The sequence below is a fragment of the Protobothrops mucrosquamatus genome, unplaced genomic scaffold (genome assembly GCF_001527695.2).
Source record: "Protobothrops mucrosquamatus isolate PMUCROS unplaced genomic scaffold, P.Mucros_1.0 scaffold4675, whole genome shotgun sequence".
Lineage (NCBI taxonomy): Eukaryota > Metazoa > Chordata > Lepidosauria > Squamata > Viperidae > Protobothrops > Protobothrops mucrosquamatus.
This window is the reverse complement of record NW_015390571.1, coordinates 34,249-46,477: the sequence shown is the minus strand read 5'-3', so window position 1 is coordinate 46,477 and position 12,229 is coordinate 34,249. Positions and strand designations below refer to the sequence as shown.

Here is a 12,229-nt window from a genome sequence, read left to right as displayed (position 1 = left end):
TCCTTCCTTCCTTCCTTCCTTCCTTCCTTCCTTCCTCCCTCCCTCCCTCCCTCCCTCCCTCCCTCCCTTTTCTAAATTATTCTGATTTTCAACCACCCCAAATACTGAATCATCCTACTTAGGATAGCTAGATGTTCTATTTAGCTGGGTATATCCTTTTCTACCAAAACTTCAAGGCATCGTTTCCCTTGTCCACTGCATGCAGGATCTTTTCTTCCTCTCCACCACTCCTCTTTTATAGCCAGCAAACTCTTAATCCTTTTAGTCCCTTTGCATAAAACAGAACATAACACAGAAGCTGTTTGACACCCCAGGTAATTTTTCCAGGACATTAATTTTAATATGAATGGAGCATCAAATGCTCCTTTGGAAGTCATTAAATTCCCAGCCTGAATCTGTTTATAGAAACCTGAATTATATGGAAGAGAAGCTCTAATCAGATTGTAGCTACCGGGCTTAGGTGGATCAATTACTTTGCAGCTCAAATTGATTGCTTTTCATTGCAGACCTGAGTCTTTTGATTACATGTTTTGAAAGTATGACATGAATAGCTTTGGACTTATTACAGCCATGTGTATTAATCAGCACGGAGCAGAGAAATCCCAGTTGCCAAATTCGCCTCAGTAACGCAAACCCCCCCCCCCTTTTAAATCATCTGAACCCTTTTCTGTTGTCCTGTGTGAACTCTTTCTTTTTAAAATAGAATTTTAATTCAGGGATTATGGTTTTGTTTGCAGAACAACACTGTTTGGAAGCCGGACTCGTGCCAAGAGTGTGGTTGCCATAGCGACGTTGTCCTGTGCGAAGCGGTTGCGTGCAGAAACCCTCGCTGCAACTTTCAGAAGGTAAAAGAAGACAGGGACATCCTGGCAGGAACTGAACGAGTGGGAGGCTCCGAGGCTGAGTCACTCTTCCTAAGCTTCTGCTTTAGATGCCGAAGAAGGTTGCAGCTTCCGTCTAGGGCAGTGATGGCGAACCTTTTAGAGACCGAGTGCCCAAACTTCAACCCAAAACCCACTTATGTATCGCCGGGTGCCGGGTGGGTGTGGCCTGCTGGCTGGGCGTGGCTACAGTGGTCATGGCAGATGGGTGGGCGTGGACAACTCAATGTTGCTCCTGGGGATGGACACCTGTGGGGGCTGGGCAGGGTTGGGGGAGATCCACGGAGTCTCTGGCGGGTGGGGTGGTGGGCAGGAGGCGGGCAGGAGGCTGGTCCTGCGGGGTGAGGCAAGGCGAGGCAGGGTGGGGGTGCCATTCTCGCAGGGCAAGGCAGGGGCCTGGCACCATCGCCCCCTGCACAGAGGCCAGCAAGCGCATGGGTGCTGGGATGCATCCGGCCATGTGGGACCTCGGCGATTTAGCAGGCGGCTGGTTGAAGAGGACAGTTGCCATCTCCGGGGCATGGCACGAGTGCCCACAGAGAGGGCTCTTGAGTGCCACCTCTGGCACGCGTGCCATAGGTTCACCACCACTGGTCTAGGGCAGACTGAAAATCTAGAGCGGTGGGGGGAGTCTCCAAACTTCATGATTTTAAGACTTGTGGACTTCAACTCCCACAATTCCACATGCCAAGTTTGGAGACCCCCATTCTAGAGAGATCTTCTTGATCAGCTAGTCTTTCTTCTTCTTGTGCCATATCCGTTATCGGACGTTGGCGATCCTGTTTTTATCAGCAGCCGCATGAAAAAGCGCTGCTGAGTTTTGTCCCAACCGGTCCCTTAGATTTTGAAGCCACGATGTTCTTCTTCTGCCTGGACCTCGTTTGCCTTCAATCTTTCCCTGGAGGATTAAATGGAGTAGGCCTTATTTTTCTGGATGTCGCATCAGATGTCTGAAATATTCTAACTTTCGTTTTTTAATTGTTTAGATGATTTCCCTTGGATTTCCCAGGCAGCTGATCACCTCCTCATTTCTGATCTTGTCAACCCAGCTCATACGTGACAGCCGCCTGTAAATCCACATTTCAAATGCTTCTAGTCTCTTCAGGTGGCCTTCTGTCAGAGACCAACTCTCTACTCCATAGAGCAGGATAGAAAAAACATAGCATCTGACAAGCCTGATTTTCAGGCTTATGTCGTGACTGCAGAAGACCTTTTTCATTTTGAAGAATGCTGTTCGAGCTTTCTCTAGTCCAGGGGTTCCCAACTCCCCGGTCCATGGACTGGTACCGATCCACGGCATGCCAGCAACCAGTCTGCACAAACAAGCAAAGCCCCATCCACGGGATGCAGGCAGCACACAAAACCACACATCTCTTGTCCGTGGAAAAACCTTTCTCCATGGAACCGGTCCCTGGTGCCCAAAAGGTTGGGGGTCGCTGAACTAGTCAACAAGCTGAGGTCTCTCACATCTTTGAGGTTATCATTGTAGACTTCAGCCGACTTGCCTGATAAACCGGGGTCCTTTTTCCCCAGAGGTCAGGGATCCTAACTCTCCAGATCTTCAGTCAACATACTTTGAGCCTTAGAGGAGACATGTTATCATATACATGAAAGCTACATGAAGTCACGTTCCTGTGGTGTAGGCTCAGGAATTAATGGGTTAATAGTGAGAGAGTTGTGATGGATAGGCCATATAGAAAATTCTGTTAGGTAGCAATGGTTCCACTCCATGGATATGTGAAGGTTCAGCACTAATCTCCAAGAGTTTTTAGAAATTATCCGTTATGCTGCTTGGCAATGCTGGCAGATGTTCTCCTAGCACACCTGAAACGTACCAGGTAGAGCTGTTCAGTAAGAATTGAACAGCATGACATGATAGCAGCGTTCCAATATCTCAGGGGCTGCCACAAAGAAGAGGGAGTCAAGCTATTCTCCAAAGCGCCTGAAGGCAGGACAGGAAGCAACGGATGGAAACTAATCAAGGAGAGAAGCAACCTAGAACTAAGGAGAAACTTCCTGACAGTGAGAACAATTAATCAGTGGAACAACCTGCCTCCAGAAGCGGTGAATGCTCCAACACTGGAAGTTTTTAAGAAGAGACTGGACAGCCATTTGTCCGAAATAGTATAGGGCAGTAGTGGCAAACCTATGGCACGGGTGCCAGAGGCGGCACTCAGAGCCCTCTCTGTGGGCATGCGCGCCGTCGCCCCAGTCCTAGGCCTTCAGCTGGGTTTTATAAAACCTTTTTGCTTTAGGCCTCCGCTGCCATGTGCAAAAAAAAAAAAAAGGTTCAATCAGTCAAAAGATCTTGCAAAGTTGGAATTGATTGATTGAACTTTTTAGTCCCACCCAGTCTGCCGTTACCACCACAGCCACGCCCACCCAATGGTCCATGCCCACCCAATGGGCCACACTCACCCGGCACTCGACAATGCATGAGTGGGTTTTGGGTTGCAGTTTGGGCACTCAGTCTCTAAAAGGTTCGCCATCACTGGTATAGGGTTTCCTGCCTGAGCAGGAGGTTGGACTAGGTGACCTCCAAGTTTCCTTCCAACTTCTTTATTATTATTATTAATTAACCAGCATGTTAGGTGCACTGACCGGATATGACATGTAGTTAGGTTTCTTTTCCACATTTCCAGTATTGTAGAGGATCTGGGTAACCTAAGAGCTGAAGGAAGAATCTCTCTTTCTTTCTATATTCCTATGATAATAGCCTCCAGTAAAACAAGCTGCTTTCTTCATTGTTTTTACCTTACCAGGCAAATCACAGTTTATTTTTTCGGGCCTTTTACTAACTTATAATTTGAATATTTTAGGCTCCAGAGAAACATTCTTTTTCATTACCTCCTGTTAGGCATTTCTGGTTTTGCATGCTGCATTTTTAATTGCTCTATTTAAAAAAAAAAACGCAACATATTGAAGTTTCAGCGGGTGGCAAGGCACCGTACGCGAGTCCATGTTGAAGGGCAGTAGTATCAGTTTTTTAAAAAAGAAATTAATAGCCATACAAATGCAAAGAAATGCTTGTTGAAAGAGTGTGAGTGGTTATTTGCACAACGTTTTTTCTCTTCAGGAGGAAACACTTCAAATATCACCCAACGCTTGCTGCCCTGAGTGTGCTAAACGAACTGAAGGGTTTTGTGAGTACGAAGGACAACTCAGGGAAGTAAGTACTATATTTTTTCCCCAGATGAGAACTTATGTGGATTCCGCAGACAGAGTCTTGAGGGGCCATGCTGGGACCACGTTCTGTGTAAGATGAAGTAGGTTGCTGGCCTCTTTCATAGCCATTAGATCAGGGGTAGGCAACCTGGGCTCTTTTATGACTCGTGGACTTCAACTCCCAGAATTCCTGAGCCAGCATGGCTCAGCTTGGAAACCCTCCCTTTTCTCTCAGCATGGCTGGCTCAAGAATTCTGGGAGTTGAAGTCCACAAGTCATAAAGGGGCCATAGTTCCCCATGCTGGCTCAGGAATTCTGGGAGTTGAAGTCCGCGAGTCATAAAAGAGCCAAGGTTGCCTACCCTTGCATTAGATGTTTCCCATAAAGTGTTTTTTCTATGATAGTTGGCTTCATGATATTTTGTGTCGATGTAATGCACTGGAACTCTGAATGCTACCAGCCTGATAAATGTCTATGGAGATTCTCAGTCATCCAGGTCATAGTTATCCCAAATATGCTTTTTCATGAGGCAACTGAACTTTGTTTTTCTTTGAAGACGTTTTGCTTCTCATCCAAGAAGCTTCTTCAGCTGGGTTGCAGCTAATGCCAGCATCACAAACGTGGGATGTGGTTTGCTTGGTGGTTACTGATCATTGCAGGCAGTCATAAAATAAAACATCTGTGACTTTTTTTTTCCTGTACTTTTCCCGCTCATTTCTTTTTCTTCTGCTCTTCCCCTTGAAGCATGACACCGAGTGGGCCAGTTCGGGATGCAGGACTTGCTCTTGTGCTAGTGGAGGGGTTACTTGTGTCCCCAAGCCCTGCTCTGCTCTTTCTTGCAAGGACCATGAAGTGGAACATATTGGTCCAGGAGAATGCTGTCCCAAGTGTGTAAGCAGAAAAGGTGAGAAATTGTTTTATCTGTCATTTCTGAAAGACCAAATCCATACCTTGAAGGTCCAGTTAAACTGATTCATTGCTAAAAAGCCTAGGCCCGTGGTGGCGAACCTGTGGCACGCAGAGCTCTCTCTGTGGGCACGTGCGCCATCGCCCCAGTCCTAGGCCTTCAGCTGGGTTTTATAAAACCTTTTGGCTTTAGTCCTCCACCGCCATGTGGAAAACCAAAAAGGTTCAACCAATCAATCAATTTCAGCTTCTTGCAGGAAAAAAAAAAAGACCTCGCAAAGTTGGAATTGATTGATTGAAATTTTTAGTCCCACCCAGTCTGCCGTTACCACCGCAGCCACACCCAGCCAATGGGCCACGCCCACCTGATGATACATAAGTGGGTTTCAGTTTGGGAACTTGGTCTCAAAGGTTCGCTATCACTGGCCTAGGCACAGGTTTTTTTTTTTTCAACTAGTTGTTAGCATCTGTTTGGAGTTAGATAAGGGTCAACTAAAATCAAGGAAGATTCGACTTGGTCTGCTTGTGGCTATGTACGGATTCTAGGCTGATCCCTCTTTTAACTCCGCCCCCAGTGTCTGCCACTCCTTCTTGTACATTATCACCTGGAAAGATGAGCATTGTTGCTAGCTCAGCATTGCAAATTCTAACCTGTTAGATATTTGATACACAGTCGTGGCCAAAATTGTGGAAACCTTTTGGGAAAAGTGTACAGTAGAAATGCCACTTTTGGTTAAGTTTCCACCAATTTTTCTTCTAATTTCTTTATAATTGTAGCCTTGTTCACTTAATAATACTATTTTACATCGCATTATGGGTAACCAATCAACTCTTTGCACCATGACTTTAATTTTATTACGTTTTACAAGCTCACTCAATGAAAGAACACAAAAAAACCCCAAACAACTTAATAGCGATCACATAACACCCTGACAAATGTCCTCCTCTCAGCTTTAATACAGGACATCAATCACTGAACCCTACTGTGATCTGATTGGCTCATTGCCAAAACAAGATGACACCTGATTGGCTCTCTAACACTCCTGCTCATTGGCTACAATCAGAGGAAGGAAAGCTACCCGATATCAACCTAAGCAAGTTGTGCTTCCTTTTTCTGGTTCTTTGGCTATAACTTTTCATAGAATACAGTACAGATAATTGAACAAACAGTGTTGCATTACATTCTTGATTAAACTATCTTTCCATTGATATATAATTTTATGGCACTACTTAAAAAAAAGTGGTGTTATTAGCCATCAAACCTCAAAAATACACTTTTCCCAAAAGGTTTCCACAATTTTGGCCACTACCGTATGCAAATACAGGTAGCCCTCCACCTAGAACAGTTCATTTAGTGACCATTCAGAGTTACAACCATTGCAGCTTCGCCATGGACATGTAATCAAAAGTCAGAAGCTCGGCAACTGGCTCATATTTATGATGGTTGCAGTGTCCTGGGATCATGTTCCCTTCTGACAAGCAAAATCAACGGGAAGTTAGATTCGCTTAACTGTGGCAAGAAAAGTCATAAATTGGGGCAAAATTCAACTGTCTCACTTAGCAACATAAATTTTGAGCTCAGTCGTGATCATAAGTCAAGGACTATAGGCAGTCCTCGGCTTAACAATCACAATGGAGCCCAAAATTTCCGTTGTTAAGTGAGACATTTGTTGATTGAATTTTGCCCCATTTTACGACCTTTCTTGCCACAGTTATTAAATAAATTACTGCAGGTATTAAATTAAGAACACAGTTGTTAAGTGAATCTGGCTTCCCCATTGACTTTGCTTGTCACAAGGTTGCAAAGGTGGTCACATGACCCCGGGACACTGCCACCGTCATAAATATGAGTCAGTTGCCAGCCGTCTGAATGTGATGGAGACCAACATTCCTCAAAATTGTGGGCTAAGCCAAATACTCCATTGCATTATATTTACTACTGTGGTTTTGGCAGAAAAGCACGGACATCTGTTCTTAAATCTGGTTCTTCCAAAACTTTGAAATATGCATATGCATCAGCCTTTGATTCTTGCCTGACAATGTTGCACACAGGGGCTTAAGTTGCAGCGTTTTATGCTGTACCATTACATGCACCAGAAGTACATTATTTTCTTAGAAGAACTGCAGAAATTCAGGGGCTGCCACAAAGAAGAGGGAGTCACGCTATTCTCCAAAGGCCCTGAAGGCAGGACAAGAAGCAACAGATGGAAACTAACCAAAGAGAGAAGCAACCTAGAACTAAGGAGGAATTTCCTGACAGTTAGAACAATTAATCAGTGGAACCACCTGCCTCCAGAAGCTGTAAATGCTCCAACAATGGAGATTTTTAAGAAGAGACTGGACAACCATTTGTCTGAAATGGTATAGGGTTTCCTGCCTGAGCAGGGGGTTGAAGTGTTCTTCTTCTACTACTACTACTACTACTACTACTACTACTACTACTACTACTACTACTACTACTTCTTCTTCTTCTTCTTCTTCTTCTTCTTCTTCTTCTTCTTCTTCCTCTTCCTCTTCCTCTTCCTCCTCCTCCTCCTCCTCCTCCTCCTCCTCCTCCTCCTTTGAAATGCTTGGCTGGGTATTGCATTTTAAGTATTAGTACTGCTTTATAAAGCCTTGGTAAGATGACACTTGGAATACTGCATCCAGTTTTGGTCACCACGATGTAAAAAAGATGTTGAGACTCTAGAACAGTGGTTCTCAACCTTTTTAATGCCGCGACCCCAACCGGTCGTAAGTCGAGGACTAAACCGGTCGTAAGTCGAGGACTAAACCGGTCGTAAGTCGAGGACTACCCAACCAGTCCTAAGTCGAGGTCTTTCCCTGCCCGGGAGCGCCGCACATGCGTGGTTCCACCCCTGCACCGGCCGAGGCGTAGCTGGCAAGCGGCAGAGACGGAGCAGGCCGACCACCAGCTGGCCCAGCCCAAGGAAGGTAAGGCACCCGCCGGAAAAGGGGAAAAAATGGCGGACAAAAAAAATGGCGGACAGCCTTGCTTGGCAACCCCCGTGAAATGGTTGATCGACCCCAAATGGGGTCCCGACCCACAGGTTGAGAACCACTGCTCTAGAAAGAGTACAGAGAAGAGCAATAAAGATGATTAGGGGACTGGAGGCTAAAACATATAAGGAACGGTTGCTGGAATTGGGTATGTCTAGTTTAACGAAGAGAAGGACGGGGGGGACATGATAGCTGTGTTCCAATACCTCAGGGGCTGCCACAAAGTAGAGGGAGTCAAGCTATTCTCCAAAGCGGCTGAAGGTAGGACAAGAAGCAACGGATTGAAACTAATCAAAAGAGAAGCAACTTAGAACTAATGAGAAACAATTAACCAGTGGAATGGCTTGCCTCCAGGAGTTGTGGGTGCTCCATCACTGGAGGCTTTTAAGAAGAGATTGGACAACCATTTGTGTGAAAAAGGACAGGGTCTCCTGCTTGAACAAGGGGTTGGACTAGAAGACCTCCAAGGTCCTTCCAACTCTGTTATTCTATTGTCTGTTATTTGTCTTGCAATAGACCTCAAACAGAGATCAACCTGGCTGTCTTTCATGTCTTTTAGACTCTTGTTCTTTTGATGGCGAAATAATCCCAAACGAGAAGGAATGGCGGCTGAGTTCGTGTGCCAAATGCCTCTGTCGGGATGGCTCTCTCCAATGTTTCACCGTTTTTTGTCCACCTGCCTTCTGTAATGCGGTAAGATGATGCATGCTGTCAACTTCTTTGCATTTTATCACTTTTTAAAAACTGCAATTAGGTGATGTGTCCTCTCCTGAGAAATTGCTGCCTGACAAAAGATTGGCCTTACCGAAAATATAAATTAAAGTGGGATTACAGACCTGGCCCCTATTTTATGTTTCCTCTACGTCAGGGGTAGGCAACCTTGGCTCTTTTATGACTCGTGGACTTCAACTCTCAGAATTCCTGAGCCAGCATGGCTCAGCTTGGAAACCTCTCCCTTTCCCCTCAGCATGGCTGGCTCAGGAATTCTGGGAGTTGAAGTCCACGAGTCATAAAAGAGCCAAGGTTGCCTACCGCTGCTCTATGTTAACAGTTATGGAGAGATGCGATAAAATGAGGGGGTGGGCTGTCCGTAAAAACTCTTCTGCTCGGCCAAAAAATGCCTCCTGTTTCAACAGCTGCGTTTCCTAGGAGAGTAGGAAGTACGGCCCTCACTCCGATTTGGCTTGATGATGTCATCAGGAAGTGCATCTGCACAGTTGCATTGTCGCCGAACATTGTTTCGTGGCTTGTGATCCTGGCAATTGGCTAATAGCCTTCTTGCTTGCCTGTAATGGCCATACTGTCATGTGTCTGACTAATGAAACACTTCAAAGAACGTTCAGGCATGGTTTAACCTAAAAAGCCTTTTATTAGTGTAGAGGTGTGTCAGCACGGCATGGTGGATGCCAAGATCTGAATTTCCCTTCCTTTGCACATAACATTCCAGGCATTTCCCCTCCCCTGTTTTGGGGTCATGGTTCACATCTTCCAATTAACCTGGAGGGCAAAGATTCACTTCCCTTCCTTTTCCCCGGCTTTCCTTACTAATCTCCTCCCTCTCTCTGTCATCTGAATTAACTCTAAAAATACCAGACAGTTCTGCATATTTTGTCAAAGCAAGAATATTCAATATTAGCAGCGTTGACACATACATTTCAGACATCGCTTCCAGCTCCCCCCTCCCCCTCCCCTTCCCCTCCTTTTCCTCCTCCTCTCCTTCTCCCCTTCCCCTTCTTCTTCTTCCCATCCTCCTTTTTCTCCTCCTCTTCCTCCTCCCTCTCTCCCTCTCCCCCCCTTCCTCCTCTTCCTCCTCTTCTCCCCCTTGGCTCTTTCCCATCCCCTTCCCCTCCTCCTTCTTTTCCTCCTTCTCCTTCCCCCTCCTTCCTCTTCCTCTTTCTTCCCTTCCTCCCTGCTCCTCCTTCTCTTTTTCCTCCTCCTCCTCTTCTACCCCNGACTTACGACCACAATTCAGCCTGAAATTTCTGTTGCTAAGTGAAACATTTATTAAGTGAGTTTGGGCCCATTTTGACGACCTGTCTTTTCAAAGTTGTTAAGTTGAACCACTGCAATTATTAAGTTAGTAACACGGTCTTTAAGGAAATCTGGCTTCCCCATTGACTTTGCTGGTCAGAAGGTCGCAAAAGGGGATCACTTACAATGGTTGTGTGAAAAATGGTCATAAGTCACTTTTTAGTGCCGTTGTAACTTCGAACCATCGCTAAATGAACTGTTGTAAGTCGAGGACTACCTGTAAATTACCCTAGAACCTTGACGGAAAGAGCCCCCAATTAATGGATCTCAGATGTAACTCATAATCAGGTCCCCAGTTTCAGTCTGTTGTATGCAAAGTAGTCCAGACGATTCTCTTCATGTACCGTATTTCATTTTGCATATTCATGTTACGTACATCTAATTCATGTAATGTACATGGCACTATTTGTGCTATTTATAGCCACTGGGTCCCGATATCATGATGCAAATGAGGTAAAAATAAGGTAAATTAACACAAATGACATAAATTTGGATTTAACGGACCTTTGGGAAAACAAAGACATCCTCCTGCTAATGGTCCATTAAATCAAGCCTTTACTGCAGTCTTAATTTGCTCTTAACACATAATTGCACTTTAATGAATTGCCGAGTGTTTATAAGTCACTCTGCTTGTAATCAGTGACCAAATTACTAGATTCTGTTATTTCAATAAAATATTGATGCTGCGTTTCCCTTTTACTCCCTTCCCAGTTAAGTTAAATATTGATGTCCTTTTTTGCTTTACCTCTTAATTAAGTAAGAGAGCTAAAGCTTTATCACGTGTAGTGTGTGTGTGCTTAGTAGGCTTTAAATATTTGGGACAAGTAGCTATGAACCAGATAAGGGAACATATTTCTTATTTGACATTACGACGAAGTATTTAGGAATATTATGTCCTTACAGAGAAAAAGAGCGAAGCTCTTTTGTTCTATCATGGACAGGAGTTGTTCCATCATTTATTGTGGAGTAGAGCTGGGAAATCACTAGAAAATCTACCACTGTAGGAGAAAGAGAGACAAAGCCTGGGTGTGGAGTCAAGAGAGGAATCAGTCTAGTGTCGCTACGTACTCACAAGCTCCCACAAGTGGTCTAGTCCCAGCCCTCTTGAATTTCATGACCTCTTATCTAACTCTCTCTTTTTTTTAAACAAGTTTTATTAATTTTCCAGTTTTATATCCAAGTATTTAGGAAGCAGCGTGGTGATTGGGTAATCAATAGTCCAGTCACAAGATCTTTCGTACATGTCTCAGGTTGCATCATCAAAAATTTCCCTCTCTATTTCCCTTGATTATTATATCACATTCAAATTAATACATTTCTAATTATAACTCGATCAATTAAGGCATTTATCAATATATTTTAACATACATATCCGTGTCCTGTTTTTAAATTTTACCTAATTTCAATCACAGTGTTCCAATTTACCCTTTAAAATCCATAATATTTAGATTTCGGGTAACCCAAATTTCCCTTATTTCATTACAAAATAGTTGTCATATCTAAAATACACATATTGTTTACTTAAATACATTATTACTTTACTTCACAAATATATTCTATTTCTCATCCTAGTATCTCATCACTTACTAATAAAGTATCCTTTATTGTCTCAACCCAACTTCTGTATTATAATGTCGTTGTTATATGCTTTTGATTAGATGTCTTGGGATTTCAGAGAGTTTTCTTTCACCTATACCAGTGATAGTGAACCTTTTAGAGACCGAGTGCCCAAAAACCGCCCCGCCCCGCTTGCTCGCAGGGCCACCCACCACCTCCACGGCTTGCCACAGCAGATCGTCCAGGCGGCCCAGCAGCGCCATGTCGGCCACGCCCTCTGCCCGTGCCCTGCAGCATCATCTGTGCACGATGGGGCGCGAGAGTGGAGTCTTGTCCCCGCTGCCCGGCTGAGGAGGGGGCCGTGGGGGGAGACGGGGCTGGGCTGACGGCATGCATGCCCACAGAGAGGGCTCTGAGTGCCACCTCTGGCACGCGTGCCATAGGTTCACCAGCAGTGGCCTATACCATGTTATGTATTCAATAAACCAGTAAGATGTTGACTACTTTTCATGGTAATTGTCCACACCTAATCTTCGCAAGCAACTTCATAAGTTGCAATAACTTTAGGAACTCAGTCCACTGAGTATTTGAAGTTGTAAATTTATCTTCCCAATGTTGAATGACTAGGGTTTCTTTTTAGCAATAAGTGGGACATTGGTGATCCATTTCTGTTGTGCAACCATCACTTT

General features: G+C 44.7%; 1 protein-coding gene across 1 annotated transcript in view; it reads left to right on the top strand.

The window, feature by feature from the left end:
- Positions 1 to 5,765: 5,765 nt before the first annotated feature.
- Positions 5,766 to 12,229, top strand: part of LOC107299210 (extracellular matrix protein FRAS1-like) — a gene marked incomplete at its 3' end in the record, with an annotated part of 40,566 nt that continues 34,102 nt past the window's right edge. Inside the window, exons 1-2 of the mRNA XM_015828576.1 lie at positions 5,766 to 5,769; positions 8,512 to 8,645. Of these exons, the coding sequence (XP_015684062.1) occupies positions 5,766 to 5,769; positions 8,512 to 8,645 (138 nt within the window). The remainder of the gene's footprint in view (positions 5,770 to 8,511; positions 8,646 to 12,229) is intronic.